This window comes from Choloepus didactylus, chromosome 10 (assembly GCF_015220235.1).
Source record: "Choloepus didactylus isolate mChoDid1 chromosome 10, mChoDid1.pri, whole genome shotgun sequence".
Classification (NCBI taxonomy): Eukaryota; Metazoa; Chordata; class Mammalia; order Pilosa; family Megalonychidae; genus Choloepus; species Choloepus didactylus.
The window spans coordinates 20,593,057-20,618,975 of NC_051316.1; the positions used below are offsets into that span (position 1 = coordinate 20,593,057).

Below are 25,919 nucleotides of genomic sequence, written 5' to 3' on the forward strand. Positions count from 1 at the left end.
GGTCGCTATAAATAAGTCTGTATTTTCTGGAAGTTTTATGTAAATGAAATCTCTTTTAGTTTCCTGGCCTGCTCAAGCAAATGCCATGAAATGGGTTGGGTTAAACAATGGGAATTTATTAGCTTACAATTTTGAGGCTAAAAGGAAGTCCAAATCAAGGCATCACCAAAGCAATGCTTCCTTCCCCAAAACCGTGGTGTTCTGGGGCTGGTGGCTGGCGATCCTGGGCTCCTCTGTCACACGGCAAGGCACATGGTGGCCTCTCCTGGCCTCTCCCTTCTCTCTGCGTTCTGTTGATGTCCAGCCTTTTGCTCCCTGTGGCTTTCTCTCTGTGTGAATTTCTCTCCACATATAAAGGAATCCAGTAATAGAATTAAGACCCATCTTGATTGAAGTGGGCCGCATCTTAACTGAAGTAGCCTCAACAAAAGGTCCTTTTACAATGAATTCACACCCACAGGAATGGATTAAATTTAATAACATGTTTTTCTGGGGTACATACAGTTTCAAACCACCAGAGAATCATACATTTTTGTGTCCAACTTCTTTCACTCAGCATAAATATTTTGAGATTCATCCATGTTACTCCATGTATCAGTAGTTCATTTCTTTTTATTGTTGAATTGCATTCCATTGTATGGCTATATCACAATTTGTTTATCCTTTTACCTGTTGATGGATATTTGAGTTGTTTTCAATTTTTAATTATTACAAACAAACCTGCTGGGAACATCCATGGACCAGTCTTTGTGTGGACAAATGCTTTCATTTCTCTTAGATTAGACTGACTAAAGGATTGTTAGGTGAATGTTTAACTTTTTAAGAAACCTGTTAAACTAGTTTCCTAAGTGGTTGCACCATTTTGCATTCCAATCAGTAGTGTATGTGTTACAGTTGCTCCACATCCTTGTCAATACCTGCTGTAGTCCATTTTTAAAATGTTAGCCATTCTAAAGGGTATAGAGCAGTATCCTACTGTGGTTTTAATCTGGATTTTCCTAATAACAGTGTTGAGCATCTTTTCACTTGCTCTCATGCCATCTATTCATATCTTTGCCCATTTTTAACTGGGCTCTTTGTCTTATTACCAACTTGTAAGAGTCCTTTATATAGTCTAGATAAAAGCCCTATGTTGTATGTGTATTTTTTGCAAATACTTTCTTCCCAGTCTGTAGCTTGCCTTAAATTTTTTTAACAGTTTGTTTTAAATAGTGAGTGTTCTTACTTTAGATGAAGTTCAAAATATTGTTTTCCATGCTCTTTGTGTTCTATTCAAGAAGTCTCTGCCAAACTGAAGATCACTAAGATTCTCTCCTATATTTTCTTCTATGAGTTTTATAGTTTTAGCTCTTCCTTTTTGGTGTATGGTCCATTCTGAATTAACTTTGTATGTTGTGAGAGATAAGAGTTGAGATTTCACGTTTGCGCAACCATAATTGAAAGAATTATCATTTCTCCATTGAATTGTCTTGGCATCTTTGTCACAAATCCGTTAGCCATATATATGCGTTAGTCTAAATCTGGATTCTCTTTTCTGTTCCACTGATTTATATATCTATCTTTATGCCAGTCCACTGTATCTTAATTACTGTAGCTTTATAAGTCGTAAAATCAAGTAGTGTAAATCCTCCAAATTTGTTTTTTTTCAAAATTGTTTTGACTATTCCAGATCCTTTGCATTTCTATATAAATTTTAAAATCAGCTTGTCAATATCTGTTTAAAAAAGGCTGTTTATGAATGTGTGGGATTTCAAAACAAATTGGGGAGATTCGATCTCGTAACAATATGGTGTCTTCTGAGCCATGAGCACTGTATACAGTATATCTATTCATATCAATATTCTTTCATTTCTCTCAGCAGTGTTTTGCAATTTTCAATGCACATGTTGGCCGTTCTGCTCCCTAGAAGGTTTCCTCTGTGTGCTCAAATAGACTATCCTCCAACTATCATGGGATGTATAGTGATACAGAAACAAATATTCAACCAGATTGAGGGGGTCACAAAGAACCAAATACCAAGAGTCCCATCTTCACATGATTTGTGGTTTCCTCCATGACCTCAAGGGAGAGGTAGGCAGGGGGAGGTGGCCCCGGTTCTGCTCAGGCACAGCAGTGGTGACAGCCGTGGGGACGCTGGTGGGCTCCCACATCACCGTAGGCTGCACGGGTGCCACCATGGTGGGGGTGCAGCTGCTCACATCCTATACATTTTGGTAAATTGTGTCTGTTTTCATTTGTCTCAAAGTATGTTCTAATGTCCCTTGTAATTTCTTCTTTTATCCGCTGGTTATTTAAAAGTGTGCTGTCTGATTCTCACATATTTGTACATTTTCTGGTTTCCCTTCTGTTCTTGATTTCTAGCTTTCTTTCTTTGTGGTCAGAGAGGTTACTTCTTATGATTTCAATATTTTTAAATTTATTGAGATTCCTCTTATACCCTAATATATTGTCCCCTGTAGAGAATCAGTCATGTGCACTTGAATATGTATTTAGCTGTTGTTGGGTGAAGTGTGCTATATATGTCAGTTAGATGTAGTTGTTTTATAGTGTTATTCCTTGCTGACCTTCTGTTTAGATTTTGTATCCAGTATGGAAAATGGTGTATTGAAATCTCTATTACTGTAGAACTGTCTATTTCTCCCCTCAATCCTGCAGTGTTTGCTTCATGCATTTTGGTGCTCTGCTGTTAGGTGCATATGTTAAATCTTGTTGAATTTTCCATTTTATTGATATATATACTATCCTTTGTCTCTTGTAACAATTTTTAACTTAAAGTCTATTTTGTTTGATATTCATATAGCCACTCCCTCTCTCTTTTGATTACTATTTGCATGAAATATTTTTCCATCGTTTCACTTTAAACCCATTTGTATCTATGGATATGTGTCTCATGTAAATAGAATATGGATGGATCATGTTTCTTTATCCATTCTGCCAATTTCTACCTTTTCATTTGAGAGTTTAATCCATTTACATATAAGGAAATTACTGATTACTGATTTGCCCTTGCCCCTTTACAGTATAATTGTCTTACATATTTCCTTTACATGCATTGAGAAACATATTAGTAGTGTTATATGATTTTTGCTTCAACTGTCCAACATAATATAGAAAATTCAAGAGGAGGAAAACTTATTTACCAATATTTTCAATCTTCTCCATGTCACTTCTTTTCTGATGTTTCAAGATTCTTTTTTATATAATTTCCTATCTGTTTAGAGAACTTTCTTTAGCCATTCTTTTTTTTTAAATTCAGTTTTATTGAGATATATTCACGTATCATACAATCATCCATGGTGTACAATCAGCAGTTCACAGTACGATCATATAGTTGTGCATTCATTACCCCAATCTATTTTTGATCATTTTCCTTATACCAGAAAGAATCAGAATCAGAATAAAAAATAAAAATAAAAAAGAACACCCAAATCATCCCCCCCATCCCACCCTATTTTTCATTTAGTTTTTGTCCCCATTTATCTACTCATCCATCCATGCACTGGATAAAGGGAGTGTGATCCACAAGGTTTTCACAATCACACTGTTACCCGTTGTAAGCTACATTGCTATACAATCGTCTTCAAGAGTGAAGGCTACTGGATTGGAGTTTGGTGGTTTCAGGTATTTACTTCCAGCTTTTCCAGTTTATTAAAACCTAAATAGGGTTATCTATATAATACATAAGAATGCCTACCAGAGTGACCTCTCAACTCCATTTGAAATCTCTCAGCCACTGAAGCTTTATTTCATTTCATTTCACATCCCCCTTTTGGTCAAGAAGATGTTCTCAATCCAACAATGTCGGGTCCAGATTCATCCCCAGGAGTCATATCCTGCGTTGCCAGGGAGATTTACACCCGTGGGAGTCAGGTCCCACGTAGGGGGGAGGGCAGTGAGTTCACCTGCCAGCATGGTTTAGCCATTCTTTTAGGTCTATTGACAACAACTTCTCTTAGAGTGTCTTCATCTGAGAATGTCTTGATTTTCCCTTCATTTTTGAAGGATATTTTCAGTATATATAGTGAGAGTCCTTTTCTATCAGAACTTTAAAAATATTTTTCCACTTTCTTCTGGCCTTTATAGTTTCCGGTGAAATATGTACTCTCATTCAAATTGCATTTCCCTTATAAGTAATATGTCATTTCTGACTGTTTTTCACGATATTTTTTCCTTAGTCTTTAATTTACAGAAATTTGACTATGATGTGTCTGGCCATGTATTTTTAGGTTTATCTTGTTTGGAGTTTGCTTAGCTTCTTGAATCTGTAGTTTATGTCCTTTGCCAAATTTGGCAGAATTTCAGCCATTATTTGGCCACACCCTCTTCCTACTGTCCTTCTGGGACTCTGATGACATTATTGTTAGTGTTTTTACTGTGGTTCTTTTTTTTTTTTCTTCCAGTCTGTTTTCTCTATGTGGTTCATATTGGGTAATTTATATTGTTCTATCATCAAGTTCGTAGATGCTTTCTTTTGTTCTCTCCATTCTCTTTTTTAGCCCGTCCATTGAGTTTTTATTTTTGTTATTGCATTTTTAAGTTCTAAAATTTCCATTTGGTTCTTCTCTGTTTCTTTCATTCTCTGCTGAGGCATTATAAATGTTTTCTAAAATATTTTTACTATTCCAATTTCTTTGCCTTTTATATAAATTTTAAAATCATGTCTACGTCTGCAAAAAAAATCTTGCTGAGAATTTGATTGGTATTGTGCTAAATGTATAGATTAATTTGGGAAGAATTAACATACCCCTTACTTTGTATCTTCCAATTCATGAACATGGCATGGCTCTCCATTTACTAGGATTTCTTAAATTTTTTTCATCAGTATTTTGTAGTTTTCAGTCTACTGATACTATATATTGTTAGGCTTTTACCTAAGTATTTCACTTATTTTGCAGCTATCATAAATTGTATTAAAAGTTAGTTTCCAAATATTTATTGCTAGTATATATAAAAATGATTGATTTTATGTATTAACCTTCTGTCAGGTGACCTTGCTAAACTTATTGGTTCTAATTTTTTTTTCCTTAAGATTCCTTGGGATTTTTTTTTATCTTCAGATGTTATCTGCAGATGGGGACAGTGTGAGTTCTTCTGTTCCAATTCATTTGCCTGTTATTTCTTATTCTTGTCTTATGGCACTCTCTAGGACTTCCAATATGATATTGAATTGGAGAGGTGGGAGTAGACATCCTTATCTAGTTTCTGATCTTAGGAAAAAGAATTCAATATTTCATCATTAGTTACGTTTGCCTTGATTTTTTTTAGGTGCCCTTTTTTGAGATTAATGAAGTTTCTTGTAGTCCTAATTTGTTGGAAGTTTTTTCATGAATAGATGCTGAATTTGGCCAAATGCTTCTTTTATGTATCAGTTAATATGCTTATATGGTTTTTCTCTATTAGACTGGAGACAGTCTCTGGTTAATCAAAATAAAACTAAAATTGGGGCTAAGTTATCAATAAATGAAATCCAAGATTCCCAAGAGGCTTAGTTTTATTTTATTTATGTCTATAAATTCATATGAAAAAGTCTTTTTATTGAGATGCATAATAAAAGTGCATCGGAATGCTATCAACTGTTTCTTAATATCTTAGTAAAGTTGACAAATATTCTGAGTCTCCTGAATTTGAGACCAGTTTCCTTCTCTATGTTTACTCCTTGGGAGTTATCATCCTGGAAAGAGAGACAGTCTCCAAGTATGTTTATTTACATGTTCTGTTCAGCTATTTAGCATCTTTGCCTACAAATAAACTTTACTCTTCAGTATCATCCTGTAGCATGCAGTTCCGTCCATTTCAGGGAGTATTTTATACTAGTTCTCAGGAAAGAAAGGTTTTATTTAATATATACAGCTAATAAAGATATGGTTGTAATTAAATTTTATATAATTTTGTAGTATAATTATAGAAAGTTATTCTAAGTTGCCTGAGTATATTTTTAGATTCTTAATACTCCCCAAGTCTTGCTGAACCCTCTACAACTGATTTAAATATATTTATACATAGTCACACCCATAAGATTCCCCTCCATACCCATGAAGGAGGCAGCTCAAAGGATCTTTTGAAAATTCTGATCATGTTATCTACTTCTTAAAAGTCTTCAAAAAATTTTTAATGATTAATGTCCTTTCAATGAAGTCTATGTGCTATAACATTTCCATTTTTGATGACTTATTTTTCATATTATTTTTAAATATTCAAATCAAAATAAATTGTATGAAATATACAAGTAGTTTGTAGAAACTGAAAACAGATATTTAAATTACCCAAAATACATTTTCAACACTGTGAACATTTCAGTTTTACTGAGTTTTTGTCTGTTAACAAGTATAATTATTTTGCCTTACTTGAGGGATCTATTCAATTCTGGTAAATTTTGAAATATATATAACTTTTCTTTATTTCTTTTTATCCCCCTGATTCAGATTATAGATTCTGCTCATCTCCCCGTTCACACACCAACAATTAGCAGAAAGGCATATCATAGTAGAATCCTCTTCTCATCTAAGGTGCTAATTTATTTTTAAGCTTCATGGGTTCCTTAAAAATGGGAATAAATAGTTTTTGCTCTCTGTTTTGCCTTGGCATTTATCAAAATTTTTTTCAGAGTTACATTCATCAAAGTTCAGGTCATAATGAAAAATAAACACTACAGAAAAATCACACTTAAAAAAGTCTTCATAAATTTGGGAATACGCCAATAAAGAGGTGACATATTTAGTGAAAAATTCAGGTTTTTTTTTAACTCTTCAGTGGGTTTTGGTTGTTTTTATCAAGCCTTATTTAGAAATTCCAGATAATGGTGAACTAATATGGGCTGCTCAAATCTTTTTCCTGAAACCAACTCAAAGGATCTACATTTTATACCTTATATCCAGACAAATTTTAAGTTCATCTGTAATTTAAATGTAAAACTCAAACCACAGAAGTACTAGAAGTGTGCTAGAATGTCTTATAACCTTGGAATAGAGAAGTCCTTTTTTTGGTTTTTGGAACAAAGTGAAGGTGCTACGTCTTCAAAAAATAATCCAAGATGACCAAAATAGTCCAAACATCCTCTCTAATAACAATAAGAAACTAGAAAAAATATAACAAATAGGAATTCATAAATGATGGACTGTTTTCCAAAACCTAATAGTAAATATTATCCTAAATTTTTCAATATTATCTCATATAGCCATTAGTATTCAGCAATTTTTTGAATATTATAGGAAATGCAATAAGAAATGAAAGTGAAATAACTGGCATAAACATTGGGAGATAAACCTATTTCATAACCTGATTTGTATGGTTGTTTCTCAGAAAACCCAAGATTCTGGTTTAAGATAACTACTAAAATTAATAAGGTAACTTTGATGTAAGATAAATATACAAAATAACACTCATCTCTGCTACATCTAGAAAAGAAGCTAGAAAAGATGTCTGTACAAATATCAACAAAACATATATTAAAGGAAGCTAAGAATAAAATAAACATGATGATCTGTCCGATTTGCCAAAGACAATATAATTAGAATATAAAAGGGTATACTTTTTATTCCTTTTTTCCTTTGAAAAATGCATACATTTTTTGCTTTCTACTGAAATCTCTCTAAAGAGAGAAAAGAAGAGTGGGCATCTTTGGGAAGATGACAGCCTGAATGAGGGGTTAACAGAGCTGAGAAATCTGAATATCAAATGCTTGGAGAGTGCATGCCAAAATGTCACAAGATGACTAGTATCTTAGAGCCCTGGAAAGACTTGGATTAGAGATGCCAGGTCTCTCATGAGGTGAGGGTGATTGCAATGCCCAGAACAGGGGAATTAACTGAAGATCTGTACAAGAAACAAGTAGACCCCTGTACCGGCACACACACCCATGGCAGGTGCTACAACTCTATCCATTTTACAGACGAAGCAACTGAGACACAGAGAAGTTGAGAAAACTTGCCAACTAGTAAATGGAGAAGCCAGATTTTGTTATAATTTACATATTGCTAATTTATGCTAGCAATTAATTTGGGGGCCAAAAGGCATGATCCAGAAATGGAAAATTCATAGTAGATTACCAACTTGTAGATAAATCTGTGAAGACACTTACCAACTTAGTTACCGGAGTTTCAGAAAATTGAGGATGCTCTCTGCCTCAGCAATCAAATAGGTTCTCTTTGTATTTGTTCAGGTGTAATATCACCTACTTCAAGGGAGGTTAAATTCATGAAACATTTTTTAATTGATAGTACAAAATGAAGCATATAATTTGCTATAGAGATAAAAATTTGAAATTATTCTTTCCTTTCAAAGAAGGTGTGAAAACACATTATTTTATATTGTTGTTCTCACCATAAATAGTATGGCAATTCTCACTTAATTTTTGGTTAAAGAATAATTTGAAGAATTTAACAATCTAGAAAGCATCCTTTCAAATGTTCAGGATATATCAGCCCAATGGCCATACTTCATTTATGTGGTTCCAAAAAGCATGAATGAACATTTGATTACCACTGAAATCCTTTTTTAGTTTTGGTAACTTTGAGGATCTCTTGTCCGATATTTTACAATTAGGAGATGATTAAGGGGTATGTATCTTAAAGGATGGTGAGAATATCATTGTATATAAAATGATATTTTGGGTAGGGTGGGTTTGCAGCAATAGACTAGAATCACCTTTTCAAAACTCTTTAATCACCGATGTCTTTTTTTGCCTCTTTGTTTTGTAGGATAAGACTCATCAGTTTTTCCTCATGTCCTTTACTGTTCCCACCAAGTGTCACCAGTGCACGTCTCTGATGGTGGGTTTGGTAAGACAGGGCTGTGTTTGTGAAGGTACGACTACAATGGAAAAAATATATATGAATTTAGAGTCATGATTATACCTAAGTTGGTAATCGGAAATTTTGTTCTCTTTAAATTTAGAAGCATGACAGTAAACTGAACACTTTACTAAAAATCTTCTTCCACCTGCTGTGTACTGGAAATATTGGACTGATGGTCCTTGGGAACATTTTGGGGAGCTTTTACACTGTACCTCTCCAAACCACCTCATTCACCTTAATAGTGTGAATGGTGTCCCCAGGTGTTGTGCAGTGCTTGCCTGCAGGCAGCACCACGTTTACTGAGATAACGTATTTGAATATATTTCATTTTCTGTAGCACTGGTAGAGTGAATTTATGGACCAAATTCATTAGCTTCTGTGACAGGAATATGGATTGCTCTCCTGAGTTGTAAATGTTTTATTTTACTCAATTTATTACTGTAAATATTGTTGAAAGAGAGTAGTCTATTTACAGTGCTGCCCACTGCCCAGTGCCAGTCAGTCCCCTTATCTGCCAATGCCATTCTAGCGCATTAAACGCAGTGGGATTTAAAATGGGGGATTAGGCGCTTATAAAGTCATCTCTGGGGCTGCAGAGGCAGGCTCTGAGTTGAGTCCCCAGGAGCATCTCCTGCACCCAGCAACGCTCGGCCCCTGCCGAGCCCGGGGTGGTTGCCGCCCCTGTCACAAGGAGGTGATGAATCAGGAAGCTGCCACCATTGCTCTGCCCTCAGAACCCGTTGCTTCCGCCGGGATTAGGGGAGTCACTGTCCACCCTGCAGAATCGTGACAGCACCTGAAGAATTAAGCTCCCTCCAAATTATGAGGCCACCTCTGTAGCTATAACCTCAAGCTCACCACCAGTAAAACAATTGCACTGCACCCTGCATCTCTCCCAGCTTAACTCAAGAAGTCTCACACAAAGTCATCTTATCAGCAGACCCCAAATCGGGTCCTAACCCTAGCTGCAAGAGAGTCTAGGAAATGTAGTTTTTAGCATTTTGGCCTCTTCAACAGTAGAAGGAATGTAACGGAGGACAAGGGAGGATCCACTGCAATCATATTTCTTTGTTTCCTTGGAAAAGCATGTGGGTTCTCATGCCACACAACCTGTGTGGAAAAAGTTCCAAGAGTGTGTCCAGTGCCTCCTCAACAGAAGAAAAGTGCTCTCTGTTTAGACCCACAGAAAGGCACGGGAACAGCTTACGAAGGCCATGTCTGGGTAAGTGTCAGTATTTTGCATTTAGATGAACTCTTAAAAAGTTTATTAACTGCCTCTGACTTTGTAAGCACAATATTTGTTGGAAATAGTAAGTGGCTGAAAAAAGCAATTGAAAATGTGTCTCATACTAAGAAGAAGATTTTGGAACAGAAGTTAGCTGTCTCCAGTAGGATATTCTGAAATGTCTCTAAGTTTTCTGTTTAGTCCTTGCCTTGGGATGAATAAATGCTGAAATCCTTCCTACAGATATAGCTTTGACTGCTGGTCAGCACTGATAAATTAAGACTAAATGTGAAACAAACTTCTTGAGAAATATTTAAAATCTGAGGTGAATTTGAGGCATGGTGCTACCAATTTTGAATTTCATGTTACCTAGAGGCAAAGCTGTGACTGTTATTTGAAAGAACTGCTGGTGTTAATTGAAGTGGTATCACTTTTACTTCCACAGCACAAAAGCCATTCTGCCCTCGAAGGAATTGCCTTGTTTTTTAAAATTTCATTCATATTATAGAGTTCCATTCTGTATCTTTAGCAAGAAAAGTGACAGGTTTATAAAAACATTTTGTTTTAATTCATATGTAATAATTGGGTAGTAATTGATGTTTCCATTGGACTTGTTTTCATTTGTTCTTTAAAAAATCAAAACTAAAGATACCAAAGAAAGCAGGAGTGAAAAAAGGATGGCAGAGAGTATTGGCTATAGTATGTGACTTCAAACTCTTTCTGTATGAGATAGATGAAGAAAAAACATGGAAACCCAGTGTCGTAGTGAGTCAAGTAGTTGACATGAGGTAAGCTATGGAAGGGAGAATATTTTTTTCCTTATAAAAAAATCTGGAAATAAAAATGGTTTCTGATATTTTCTCTAAGTGTTATTCCCATTTAAATTTAACTTTATGTTAACTTTCTAATTTTCTCCCTTGCCCTATGAACGTTAAAATAGATTTTGCCTAAAGTTTGCTGTCGCCATCTTTTAGGGATGAACTATGTTCCTTGTGATATTAGTAAGAATTTTCTTCATCAACAGTTTGTTTTCTAACTATATACATATGCATGTGTGTTTATATATGTGTGTGTATGTATTCAGTAGGAAAGGAAATAAAACCTCAAAACCAAGCACCCTTTTGTTGAGATATAGTTCACATACCATAAAGATCAGCATTTTAAAGTGTGTGACTGGGTTTTTTAGTATATAAACAAGGTGACCAACCATTGCTGCTGGCAATCACTAATCTACTTTCCATCTCTGTGGATTTGATTTGCCTGTTCTGGATGTTCCAGGTAAGTGGAATCATACAGTATGTAGTCTTTTGTGACTGGCTTCTTTCACTAAGCATCATGTTTTCTGGGTTCACACTTCATTCCTTTTTATGGCTGATATACTTTATTAGGTTGAGGCAGTTCCCTTCAGTTCTTAGTCTGTTGAGTGTTTTTATCATGAAAGAGTGTGGAATTTTGTGAAATTATATTTCAATGTCTATTGCAATGAACATGTGGGGCTTCCCCCTTTGTTTTAATCACATGGTGTATTACATTGATAGAATTTTGTATGTTGCATCAACCTTACATTCCTGGAATAAATCCCACTTGGTTGTGGTGTATAATACTTTTATATAGTGCAGGATTGGGTTTGCTAGTATATTGTTGAGGATTTTTGCTTCTACATTCATAAGGGATGTTGGTCTATATTTCTTTTCTTGTAATGGTTTTGTCTGGTTTTGGTATTAGGATAATACTGGCATCATAGAATGAGTTGGAAAGTGTTCTCTCCTTTTCTATTTTTTTGGAAGAGCCTGTGAAGGATTGGTATTGATTCTTCTTTAAATGTTTGGCAGAATTCACCCATGAATCCTTTGGGTCTGGGACTTTTCTTTGTGGGAAGTTTTTTTGTTTTTTGTTTTTTTTTTTAATTACTCGTTCAATCTCTTCACTTGTTATTGGTCTATTGAGATTTTCTATACCTTCTGAGTCAGTTTCAGTAGTTTGTGTCTTTCTAGGAAATTTTCCAGTTCATTTAGGTTATTTAATTTGTTGACATAAAAATATTCATAGTATTCCCTTATACTTTTTATTTCTGTAAGGTTGGTAGAAATGTCTTCTCTTTCATTCCTGGTTTTAGTAATTTGAGACTTTTCTCTTTTTTTCTTAGTCAGTTAAGCTAAAAGGCTTGTCAATTTTGTCAATCTTTTCAAAGAACCACTGCATTTTTATACACTGTAAATCAACACAGATTTATATTGTTGCTTTATGCAATTACCTTTTTAAACAGATAGGGAAAAAAGAGATATAAACAAAAAAATATATATATGCTGCCTTTTATATTTACTTGCATTTACCTGCATATAATCTGTGGCTACTGTTACTAGTGCTCTTTATTTCTTCCTTTGGAGTCCAGTATCTAGTATCCTTTCATTTCAGCCTGTAGGACTCCCTTTAGCATTTTTTTTTTTAAGGCATATCTGCTAGCAATGAATTCCTTCAGCTTTGGTTTTTTGGGAATGACTTGATTTCTCCTCCAGTTGTTTGAAGGATAGTTTTGCTGGGTATAGAATTCTTGGTTGACAGTCTTTTTTTTTTTTGTCACCTTAAATATATCATCCTACTGCCTTCTGGCTTCCATGGTTTTTGAAGAGAAATCAGTTGTTAAACTATGCCTCAGTAGCCATGAAATTAAAAGACTTGCCTGAAATTATTTTCTATAAATGGTCCCCCAGGGAAAAAGCTTTTCACACTGGTTGAACTCTGAATCAGGTCAGACGCAGAGAGTCTTGTAAACTGAGTCTTCCAGGGAACAACCAGGCAGGAAAAAGAATGGCAATTCATTTGGAATGATGCTTTTAAAAAGCTCCGGCTCCTTGCTGTTCCTTCCTGCTCTCTCTTGCATCTTCCAGTGTCCAGTGCTTTCTATTCTGCACCAGGAAAGTGGACTGCCATTTTCCAAGGCCACTGTGGAGCTGGAGAGTGGAAAATGGCATTGAGGCAAGTCATAACACCACTATTATTACCAAGATTTGGCTGTTTTCCTTGACTAAGGCCTCCCTGGATTGCTGCAAGTCTTTGACTAATTTCTGTAAAAGTTGATTCTTAGAAATTTTGCCAACTTTATCATTGCTTTTATGGAGAAGAGAATTTTTAGAAATCTTTATGCTGCCATTTTCTTTGACATCATTGCAGACATTCTTGAAGCACTTACTAAAGGATACTGCGTCTGTGAACTTGTAGTGAGCATATCCTGTTGAAGGAAATGCAATGTGGTTCTCTGTTCCACTGAAAGTTCTGAATATTTTAGGTTCCTCTACACCTCCCTCTTAATGTCCCTTAGACTCTATCCTTGGCCTTCTTCTCTTCATCCTATGCAGACACTTTGGATGATTCCATCACATACTGTGGCACCAGGTGTCAAGTGACAGCTTGAGTGACCTCTCAACATGGACTTTGTCCTTATCATCAGTAAAATAACAATGAAATTAAAATTTAGGATTGTTTTTTATGCATTGTTTTACTCACTTTCTGGTGACTCTACTCACATTCAGTGTTTTACTTTTCCTCCAGGGATGGAGCATTTTCTGTCGGTTCCATCTGGCCTTCTGATTTTATTCCTGTCAGGAGAAAGGAACTGTCCCGTATCTTTAAAGTAAGCATGCATGCTGCAATTGATTCACTTGATTATATGGTTTTTGTTTTTGTTGTTTTTTTTTTTCAGTTCATGCCTTGCCTTTACACAGAAATTAATGTTCCTGGGTGGCTGAAGGTCACTGGAGGTTGAGATTTCAGAAATGCTGCAAGGGAACTTCCTCCTTGCTCCTACTTGCCCCAATCTATCCCCCATTCTTATTCAAAAATACTATGAATAGTTTTCTGCATGTGTCACAGTCTTTCATTCCACAGGTAAATCTGAGGCTTAACATGCAAATATTCCTGAGGTTGTCCATTCAGGCTACACTAAGGTTTACAGGACAGGTATCAGATTCATAGCTGAAAACAGGGTGACTTAAAAAGCAGGACTGTATTGGAAAGCTGAAAGAAAAGGAAAAAATGTCAGAGAAAGAGAGGTGATTCAAAAGTGACATGCTTCCAGGTTGTGTCTAAGGGGGAAAAATCTCCTTTGGTATGGATACCAAGTCTCATTTCCTTTTTGTCTCCACTGTACCTATCATGGGACTGTGTAGACTACAATTTGGATGTAAATGTTTGCTAAAAATAGAGACACTTTGAAAAATAGTTTCCTCTGGAACAAATTTTGAAGCCATAATTCAAATTCAAATCAAGACAACCACTTGGAAAAATCAGGGAAGTATGTGGTTTTGCAATGTCACAAAATTAGAGGCTCCACTCTTAAAAATGCATGTAAAAAATTAAAGTGATTCTGGAATGGGTTAAATAAAATGACCAAGAGAGGAAAGGTCTGCTGTCTCCTCATTTGACCCATGTGGTTTTAGTCAGTCTATGAATCTTGTATTTAACAAAGACTGGACAGAGAGATTCTTAGTTTCTCAGCCCATGATATATAACTATTTAGATTCTGCTATACCAACAAACAGTCCCTACAAAGACCTGGCTGTCTGTAACACAGTGGAAATTTATTGCTTCATTGCTGCTTAACTGATGTTTACTAGGAAAGCTTTATATATAAATTTAGAGTTCTGCTAGCCTAATAATGTATTTTTTTTTAATATATAAGTTTGACTTGCCATTTACTAATAATTAAGTTACAGGCACATAGCAGCCAAAAGCATAAGTATTCTTGAATGTTTCTAACTTAATGACAAAAAATAAAAAACCCTGATAATCACAATTGTAATATGTTCACAACTGCAAGACATATTACCATTTCAGAGATATCAAAAAGTGCAAAAGCTGTGTCTTTGATGAAATATAGAGGTTGAGAGAGTGGGTTCTGGCATCAGACTGCCTGGTTCTCTCTCTCTATGCCTGTTTTCTCACCTGTATAATGGAGAGAATAATAGTACCTACTGGTGAGGTTCTGTGAGGATGAAATAACTTAATACATGGAAATTCCTAGTTGTTCCTAGTGCAGAGTCAGCACATGAGCAATAATTATTTTCATTTGATGAAGTACAATATATTATTTAGTGGCAGCACGCCACTATTTTTATGAGGGTTAAAGTAGACGTGAAGGGGATATTTTACAGTGTATCTGACTCTTGCTTTTGCCCTGGGTTCTGATAGTCACACCGTTTATTCTAATAACCAGGAAGAGAGTAACTGTGTTAGAGGTGTCACTTACCAATGGTGAGTTTAATGCAAAATGCTAATCAGGCTAGCATAAAGAGTATCTGCTTTCTTATAACATAGCTATTCCTTAAATTGTTCTAGGTCACAGCTTCCCAGATCTCAGCACCTAGTAATAAATATTCAATCCCAATATTAGCAGATAGCAAGAATGAGAAGAGTGAGTGGGTGAGAGTGCTGAGTGACTTGCACAAGATTTTGAAAAAAAATCATTCCAGAGACCGCTCAGTCTATGTTCTGAAAGAGGCTTACGACAGCACTCTACCCCTGATCAAAACCACCCAGGCAGCTGCAATCATAGGTATGGATTTATATAACCTCTATCCAACTAGGTTTGTATCCCCCTTACCCACAATTCGAAAACTGAAACTAGAAAACCTTAAGTTTATTCACAGCTCGCCCGGCAGCAAAACCTGATCTTAACTGACATGAGGCTGATACTTGGTGTGACTATTCATTGTATTCTCTGCAAAAAATTAATATATCTGATTATATCATGCTTCCCCAGACCCCACTAAGGGGATTGTATAATACGGTGTTGACATGTATATGGTTATGCCATCTGAAAACTTCTGAGTTCCACAACACATATGGTCCCCAGGGTATTAGGTTGTGATCCTGTATAATAATTGCAGACTGTCTAACTTGAAGGCAGGAATGGTCTTTCATATCCCAATTCCCAATACTCAATAGATAAATGAATAGAAAGTGAAGCAATAAATAAATTACTAAAGTCAACATGCAAGCTTTTGTTAATAAACAAGAATATTTGCATTTCCCAAATGTCATGAGAACCACTTAGCTATTTACTGCTTGTGAAACACAGAGTGAGCTACTAAACAGCTTTGAGCATTACTGGGCTCGTGTGCTAAATGCAGATTATTCCTGCATTTCAAAGTTATGGTATGTTGCATTTAAGGCCTTCACGCAATAAATACCATCTTTGATACCTGAAGGTTTAAATCTTGCTATATTCTTACATACACTCCAACACGGTTACCTTTCAGACCCTGATCACTGAAAAATTAGATTGTAGAATTTTTTATTCATGTAACAGCCATTTATTTTGAATGCTTTGAAAGCATATCATTACTTGAATAGTATACTTTCTTCAAGTATTCATAAAGATTACTTTGTAATGATCTTTATTTAGAAAAGTCATGCTTTAGTATGCTTCTACAATCTGAAAGAAAACACAATAGTGCAAATTAATTATTCTTCTTATATTCCTGTTCATTTTTATATCTGTTAAATCTGTCTAACTTTTTCAGTATTGATAAAATTTTTCAGTTTACTCTATTAGCTTTATTTCATGTTTCCCCCCCAAATAAAGGTTGATGTTTTTGTTTATATGTCAAATACAGATCACAAAAGAATCGCTCTGGGAAATGAAGAAGGGTTATTTGTTGTTCATGTTACCATAGATGGTAAGAAGCATCTTTACTCTTCTGGAATAACTTTAAGTTCTAATAATAGTAATACTATCAGATCTATTCTCTTTTTTTTTTCTGCAAATGAAACCTTCCACCTAAAGTTTAATGAGTTTTCAAGTCAAATGATGATGTTTCTAATTTCTGTACTCCTCCTGGAATCTAAATATCTTCACAGGTGATTTGATCTAATAATTCCACTGTAATTTAGTAAGTCTTAAAGTTGGTGCCTGAAAGAAAAGGAAATTCTGCTCAATCCCCCCACCCCCAACCCGGTCATCCTCAACTGTAATATTAGCACCACAAAGAGTAATGCTATAAAAAACTCCAGCAGGGTTCCTTGCTTTTGTTGTATGTTTGCTTTTACAGTTGTTTGAAGGACACATGAATAGAATCTGGAGCCTAAATTTAGTGCTTTATTATAGCAATTTTATCTGGAATTATTAAGGTAATTATGTTGTCTCTAAATAATTACTTTACTTTTTAGCTATATGATTTCTAATCTCTTATCCTTCTCTATCTTTCTCAAATTTCCCTGTGAGTTTGTGTCTGTGATCTTTTAGAACCCAACTTCAATCCATTGGGTTAATTATTGGGAGAGAATTAAAAATCATTGTTCATTTGAAGGCAACTTGCCATTATTTTTATTTGTAGAGAAATCATTTCCATTGACATTTAGAAGATCTATCAGATTGTTGTTATTGGAACCTTTCTTAAATGCTTTTGGATAAAATTGGGAGAAGAGTCAAAACAAGTAAATACAAATTACTTCTGTATTTGCAAATTGTTGTAAAATTATGTTCATTTGTGTAGAAATTATTCAAGTTGGTGACATGAAGAAGATCCATCAGATTGAGCTTATCCCACGTGGCCAGATGGCTGCAGTGATCTCAGGAAGAAATCACCACGTGCACCTGTTTCCCATGTTGGCTTTGGACGGGCGAAAGACCGACATTCACAAGCTGGCAGAAACCAAAGGATGCCAGACCATGGCTTCTGGCACAGTGTGTCACGGGGCCTACACATGCCTCTGTGTTGCCAGGAAAAGCCAAGTCCTCTGTTATGAGCTGTTTCCAAGCAAGCAGATTTCCCACCGAAAATTTAAAGAGATCCATGTGCCCACCCATGTCCAGTGGATGGCTATCTTCAGCGAACAGCTTTGTGTGGGATTCCAGTCCGGATTCCTGAGATACCCATTGAGGAGAGAAGGAATCCCATACAGGATGCTCCATTCACACGATCCCACATTATCGTTTATTGCACATGAACCAGTGGATGCTCTCTGTGCAGTTGAGATCTCCAGTATTGAATATCTGTTGTGTTTTAAGAGCCTTGGGGTATACACTGACAGCAGGGGCCTCAGGTCTAGGCCAATGGAACTGATGTGGCCAGCAACTCCAAACTATTGCTGTAAGGCTATCTTAAAATTTGCTCACTAATTTATCTGTATCTTTCATGCCTTTCTCAAACAATTTTATCTCCTAAATATCTCCAGGGTTTACCAATGTCCACTCTGGCTAGGTCAGAAATCCATATTGTTAATGATGGTTTTATTTTTTTAAACAATATTAATGGAATTTCTCTTAATTTCTCTATGTCTTTTTAAGAAGCATAACTCTCATGGTGTTGCAACTAAGTCATACACTTGAAATTAACTTAGATTTAAATTTTTCTATAGTCATAGGATAATTTATCTTGAATATATTCTTAAGTCAAGTTGTTGCTTTTTGTAATGCTCCTAAATAGGTATCTTCTTGGTCACATCAAATAAATTACTCATAAGCATTAATATACCATAAGAAATAGTAATTAATTTTTTTTAAGTTTAACTTAGGGTGTACATAGTATGTGCCTAAATAATTTTATTCTATTTCATGTTTTCATTGATTCAGGCAATCATTTACAAAATTAAATATAGCCATTTTATTCACTTAGGAAATAGTAGGTGAGCACTTAACATGAACAACTTACTATGCTAAGGGCTAAAGGCATAATATTAAACATGATAACAAGATAGACATACCCTGTGTCTGCATGAAGATTACAGTCATGAGATGAGACCTATAATTAAACAAGAGATATAATAGGGGGAGAACAGAATTCTGTAGGAGCAAATAGGTGGGTCAGGGAAGGCTAGCCAAAAAGGTGAAACTTTTTTTTTCTTTCAGCACTTTAAAAATGTCATTCCATTGTCTCCTGCCTTCCATTGTTTCTGATAAGAAGTCAACCATTTTAATTGTTTCCCCTATCTCTTTTCTATTTGGTGAATTTTAAGGTCATCTCATTATCTTTGTTTTTCAGCAATCTTATTATGATATGCTTAGATGTGGTCTTTGTATTTATACCACTGAACTATTTGGATCTGGGGGTTGATGCATTTCATTAACTTTGGAAAAATGTTTAGGATTATCTTTTCAAGAAATTTTCTAACCTATTTTCTCACTCCTCTCCTTCTGGAAATCTAATTACATTTGTATTAGACTTCTTGATATTGTCCCCAGGTCAATGACCTATGCTCTTTTTATTTTTTAAAATTCTTTTTCCTATCTCTGCCTTTTTTTGGATAATTTTCATTGACCCTGTCTTCAATTTCATTGATCCAATTTTTATTCCTGCTGTGTCCCGGAAATACTAAGCATTTCATGTATTGTATTTTTCTGTTCTGGAATTCCAAATATGTTTTTGAAATTTCCATTTCTTTCCTGGAATTTCCCTATCTGCTGATCCATTTTATTTTTCATCTGCTCAACTATGGATCTGCTTCTATTGTATATATATTTTTTTCTGGATTAATGGTGATATTTCCCTATTTTTTCCATGTATTATAACATTTATCCTTTGATGGACATTATGAATGATATGATGTAGAAACTTTGGATATTATCTTGCTCTAGAGAACATTGAGTTTTGTTCTGGAAGATAGTTTACTCATGGATCATCTTGATTTTTCTGAGGCTTGGATTTAGATTTTGTTAGGATGAGTCTATTTTGTCCTTTCCGTTAGTTGTAGGACACATTCATTACTCCTAAAGTCTCCTTTCTAGAGACTCAACTGAATGCCCAGGGTTTACCAATGTCCACGCTGGCTAGGTCAGAAATCCAGTGTCTCCCCAGCCCCTGTGCTTTTCAGACCCCAGTGCTCCAAGAAGGTCTTGTGGAGTTTTGCTCTGTGCATGTGCAACTTTGGACTTGGCCAAAGACCTCAAGGGAACTGCTGTGCAGAATTCTTGTGCATCTTATTTGCGGTTCCGTTCTCTCTGGTACTCTGCCCCACATACCAGACAATGAGCAATCTGTTTCCTCTGCCCAGCAAAACTTCCATTTTATGCTTGGGGTCCATTTTCCCAGAAAGATGGGGGAATGGAGAACCCACTTCATGACTTTCCTTTCTTTCAGGGATTGCAGTCCTGTGCAGTCTATTAACCAACACCTGAAAATAGTTACTTCATATGTTTTGTCCAGTTTAGTAATTACTTATGGTGGGAGGGTAAGTCCTATACCATTTACTCTGTATAAAGGAACTGGCCATCTTCACAGCATTTTTTTTTTTTTTTGAGGAACTTTAATTAAAGTTCAGAGTGTTCCAAGTATGGAGTTCAAGATGATAATACAGAGATGGGGCTGAAGGATTGTAATCTGATCCTGATTACAATCCTTGTTTTATACAATGACTCATGTGTTTAGCTTTGCATTTCAGAAATGGTAGAATTGTACAGAACTTAATATACCTACACACACATAAAAATGCAAGTAAAACTGGGGATATTTGATGAACATTGGTAGGTCAATTGCATCAATGTCCTAGCTTTGCAAAATATTATCATTGAGCGGAACTGGGCAAAGTGTACAAGGGATGTCTCTGTGCTATTTCTTTAATCTGCATTTGAATCTATAATTATCTCAATGAAAATTTCAGTTAAAAAATTAATCACAAAGCCCACCTTTGCTGCTGCCTCCTCTCCTTTTCCCAGGTTACAATGCCCCGTACCTCTCAGTATATAGTGAAAATGCAGTAGACGTCTTTGATGTGAACTCCATGGAGTGGATTCAGACTGTCCCCCTCAAGAAGGTAACTTGACTTTAAGATTATGTGACTGATGAATTACTGGTTGAAAAATGGAAACAGGAACATTCAGTTGTACATTGAATGTACTGTAATGTGCACTTGCTAATCCAGAGGCTTAACTAAAAGTGAAAAAAAGATACCAAAAATCAAATTGGTTAATTTTATTAGTTGCACTACAACATATACTATTTTGTGATATATTATATAAAATAGGATTGTCATGATATAAATAAATCAATGTACAGTATAGATGTTACTTCTCACATTCAGTTTAAAAAGCTATTTTACTTTTATTTATTATCAATTGTCTCTTAACAGTATAATTTTGTATCCTCTGAAGAAAGACTTCACAGGCTAAAGAAAAGAAAAAGCATGTAAGGTGTATTTAAGAATGTCAATTAGGATCTTTCATAGATTTACAAGAACATAAAAAATTGTATCTCAACTACTAATAATTTAAAAATAGAAATTTAAAAGTAAAAAACTGACATTTTTGTTAAGAAAGACCACTGAAGATTTAAGAATAAATAATTCAGGTATATGTAGAGTATAAATAGCATGAACCATCAAAAAGGAATTTTTACAGGGATAGGATGAAGAAATTTGAAACTTAAATATATTTCTATTTAAGTTAGTAATTTCAGATTTTTTTTAGCCCATGCTTTTGAAATTTCATTGCCATGAGTTTGTAATACCATGTATTTCCCTTGATTGACATTTTTCTGTGTCTCTGTATTTTTTGAGACTACAACAATGGAGGGGTGAGTTTAAATGGAATGCCTTGATAATTGATGCTTTATATATATGCAATTAGTCTTAAAACTTAATTTTTAAAGGATTTGTTGAAATAGTAATCTTGTTTCTTATTATTTTAGGTTCGACCCCTGAATCATGAAGGATCCCTAAATATTTTACAGTTGGAGACAATTAGATTAATATATTTCAAAAATAGGATGACAAGTAAGAAAATATATATTTTTAATAGAACTACTTCTAAGAAACCATATATCTAGCTGAGCACAGAGCTAGTAAGTGATGGAGGCAAGATTTTTAAATTTGACTTCAAAATCTGTGCTCTTGACCCTTAAAGCTCCGAGGGAAAACAGCAGTTCTCCTTTAGCTTGCAGCTGAAACTGTCTACCTCTGATGTCCTCCAGTTACTCTGCAGCAAGGTTTATCTAGACATAGTCAGACATAAGAACCTGTAAAGACCAATCGCCATTTATGTGGCTAATTGTGAAAAGTCTTTCACATTCCCAACAGGACGTGGGTCTAGAAGTGCCCCATGCTGGAGTACACTGGAAGGAGTGCGTATTTACTCCACAGCCCACCTCTGTTTTTAAACTCCAGCCACAACAGAGTTCTCTCTTTTTTTTCTCATTTTATTATAGGGTGTAATACGTGAGTGGAGCCGTCTTATTTTTCTTTTTGGAATTCCATTTTAAGACACTGTTGAGAGCTTCTGGCTGGCAGTTTTGTTTACTTCTAGATATTGAGAGATAAAACAAGGTGGGCCCCGGCCTCCCAGGGGAGAATTGCAGCTTCCCCTAAGATCAGAAGAGAAATCATTTAGGGACTGTTCTTACCTCTAGCAGAGGAGACTATGAGGACTAGAAACTGCTCTGCCTCCCCCTCCTCAGCACCTCCTCTTCCTGCAATGGGCCTCAAAAAATACTTAGCTGTGTTAGAATAATTGCAATTACTTTCATTCACAGAAAGCCTTGCTCTTTATGCTTAATTACCATGCAACATAGCAGAATATTTTAACACCCAGAAGATATAAAAATCTGGTAGGAGTGAAAAATTAGCATAGAAATGTGAGGGCAAATTAAAATGGAAAGACGCCAAAGCTTTTGCTTTCTCAGGGAAAATGATGTCATTTTAAGATAAAATAATAATAGATTTAAGTATTGTTTAAATTGAACATTAAAGGATGTTCATTTATGCTCTGTTTATATTCTGGCTGAATTTCACATAACCGTCCACTTTTAACTTTTAAAAATCTGAGCAATATGATACTTACGTAGCTCATTAACAACTATAAGTTTCTTGGAGATTAATGGGTGGGAAGCACTTTAACAGTTTCAGGAGCACTATCTTTGTTTTAAAATATCTGTAGATCGGGATGAGCTGGTACTTCCTGAGAAGTCAGATAATCAGAAACAATTGGTCCAACACCTCAACAATAGGCACCGTTACTCCTTCAGAGTTCCAAAAGGCAAAGGAATGCCACGGAAGCGGCTGGAACCAAATCTCTAATCAGCATCCCTTCGTGAGTAGGGCTGGGAGGACCACTTGCAGACTGCGTGGCATTTAATCTGAAGAAAAAGACATCGCTGAAAGGCAGAAACCTCTGTTCATAGTAGTGATCTGTTTATTTGTCAGGAAAACTTTAAAGAAAACCTTTATGGTATAGTATGAAATGAATATAAGTGTAAAATGTTGATTCATTTCTTCGTAAATGTGAAATGATTGAAATTTTGTATATAAGCCTCTGCATAATGCAAATATGGAACAAACATGTATATGTGCACTATAAAGTACATTCCATAATCATTTTATGAAGGAATCAATAGCACTATTTATGCCTATAGATTAATTACTTTCTAACTCTGGATCCGCTTTCTTCTGACTCTAAGACAATCTTTGTTAATGATCAATTAATTTGTGGTAATTTTTATAACTGAATAGGGAGAAACATAGTTATAATAGTTTCAAATAGGGATATTTCTAGAGTAGTAAAGATTCTTTTAAAAGAGCCAGAATTACCTGGAAAATATATAATAGGATGGAGGTTCTTTGATGTCTGTGGCTTGTGAAGGTTACTTCATTTCCACCAAAACTTTAAGATAGTTAATTTAAAAAAAAAATAGCTGTGAGGAACTGACTATTCCTCTCCATTCACCAAGTTGATAATTGGACATAGTCTATAAGCTTCCCTTGGAAAAAAACACCAATACAATTTTGTCTTTGTCTTTCAAAGTTGATTGCAGTAGTGTGCTATTTGCTTAGTAATATCTAACTTAATAATTTCCAATAAAGTAATAATTTCCAAAGGACAGCTAAAGTTCTTCTAATTTTAAACATGAAAATTCACAAAGTATTCATCTAAGTTTATTGTCCTTTTTACATTCCCTTTTCCATCTTTAAAGAAGAGACACACACTAGCCACTTCCAGAGTTGGCAGCTGCCTTCAAGGAGACTTGTGCTTTTCTTATACCCAAGAACTTAAAAATGTCATTGTTTCCAGGCATGTATTTTATGTAGAGGTATTTCTATGTATGTAATAACTAGAAGTTGTTCTTTACTTTTTTTCCTATGAAAAATTCCTGGTTTTATCTCAGTAATAAAATATTAATAACTCAAGTGTGTTTAATATCTTCTCTGTCGGAAGATATTTTGTTTTGAGAGATTTCTGTGAAAGGGACAATTAAAGTGCAATTAATTGTTAAATTTAACTGTTAAGTTAAATTAAAAGTAATTTAATTTAAGGCAATTAAAGTGGCTTTGAGATTTTATTTTAATAGTAAACTCATGGTTGTATCTTTGATGATAAATAAAATGATAATAAAGACCCTTATTTTTGAGTCTTATTCCTGTGGGGTGGGGACATTAAGTTAAGAAGGATTTCCATAGCCACTAGACCAGTTGAAGTGGTTTTGTTTTTTCAGTAACTGTATCTCTGGCACTTAATAAGTGCAACTGACAATGCTAATATTAATGATTCTGACCACCACATTAAAATCACTGTGTTGGCTGGTTGGAGGTTTCGTGGAGAGCTTTCTGTTGCTGGGCATTCCCTCCCTTTGGGGGGGGGGGTGAGAAGCTGCTTTGACCATTTACAGCCTAGAAGGACACTGAGATGGCCTGAGGAGTGACTAAGGAAGGACTGACACCAGGAAATCCATTTAGAATATCTTTTCTGGAGCCCCGCTCCCCGTGGACCTCCAGATTTCACACCCTGCTGTTCTAACTGCTCTTTCTGTGGTGAGGTGGAGCAGCCCCATTTCAGCTCCACCTGGCTGGGCCTGGGGTCACATAAACCTCAGTCGGGATAAGGTGGTGGTAGGGAAATGCAGGCTTTCTCTAGGGAAAGGTTGGCATAGGGTAATTTAGCTATTATCCAGGGCCGTGGTTTTCCAAGTATGGTCCTCTGACCGCTGCGTCAGCAACACCAGGCACCGGGGAAGATGTCAGAAATGCAAATCAGAAACTCCGGGGGTCTGTGTTTTAACAAGCCCGCTGGAAGGGGCTGCACATCCACAGCCCAGCAAGGCCAGCCTTGCTCACCCTCTCACCCATGTCACCCCCTCATCTACATCGACGCATCTGCTCAACCCCACCCAATGCAGTGATTCTGATGTATGCTCTACTTCGTAAACCACTCATCTAGAGTAATGCAGAGCTTATTTAGTATAGTACTGGCCTTTTCAGTAATTTAGACCTTATTTAGGGCAGTGGTTCTCAACCGGGTACAACTGTGCCCCTTGGGGTGTGTGTGTGTGTGTGTGATTTGACAATGTGAGCCGATGTTTTCTGGTTGTCACAATGTGTAAGAGGGGGGCACTAGTAGCATTTAGTGGTTAGAGCCCAAGGATGCTGCATAGGACAGAGTCCTCAATAACAAAGAATTCTCCAGCCCAAAAAGTCAGTATTGCCAAGATGCAGAAATCCTGATCTAAGTACAGTAAAGTGGGTCTAGGATAACTTAGACCTTATTGAGGATAATTCAGGACTTATTTAGGATCCATTAGATCTTATTTAGGATAATGAGGGCCTTATCTGTATAACACAGTTCTTCTTTACAGTAATTTACGCCTTAGCTGGGTGCTATGGTTTTAGGGTAATTTGAGCTTTATTCAGAGAAATTCTTCACGGGAAATTCATGCCTAGTCCAGTGCCCTGTGTGTGACCTCAGCTGTTTCTGGGCTGCAGTGGTGGATATTAGCACCACCTTGTGGTCATAGTTGTCACAGCAGGTGCGTGCACTTGCTCCCCTTGTTATATGATAGGATGATGATCATGATAACAGCCAATCCTTTAGAATCCATTTATTTCTTGGCAGGTATTTTATAGAAAGTGGTTATTATGGAAGGATGTCACAGGTAGAGTGATTCTGAGATTTTTATAAATGAATAATTTCTTTGACCTCTTGA

The 25,919-nt window shown here is 35.7% G+C and overlaps 1 protein-coding gene across 3 annotated transcripts in view; it reads left to right on the plus strand.

Annotated features, from left to right (window-relative positions):
• LOC119505609 (serine/threonine-protein kinase MRCK alpha-like) overlaps positions 1-24,185 on the plus strand; it is an 82,778-nt gene extending 58,593 nt beyond the window's left edge. The window contains exons 1-8 of one of the 3 annotated variants that reach the window (XM_037798442.1): positions 10,712-10,805; positions 13,567-13,648; positions 16,632-16,694; positions 17,067-17,145; positions 17,511-18,107; positions 20,669-20,766; positions 21,639-21,723; positions 22,883-24,185. In XM_037798442.1, the coding sequence (XP_037654370.1) occupies positions 17,531-18,107; positions 20,669-20,766; positions 21,639-21,723; positions 22,883-23,022 (900 nt within the window). In that variant the 5' untranslated portion in view covers positions 10,712-10,805; positions 13,567-13,648; positions 16,632-16,694; positions 17,067-17,145; positions 17,511-17,530 and the 3' untranslated portion in view covers positions 23,023-24,185. Of the gene's footprint in view, positions 1-6,422; positions 6,507-8,696; positions 8,803-9,877; positions 10,015-10,665; positions 10,806-13,547; positions 13,649-16,631; positions 16,695-17,066; positions 17,146-17,510; positions 18,108-20,668; positions 20,767-21,638; positions 21,724-22,882 lie in introns of those variants that run through there. The other 2 variants (XM_037798440.1, XM_037798441.1) reach the window with 2 other exon arrangements.
• The last annotated feature ends 1,734 nt before the right edge of the window (positions 24,186-25,919 follow it).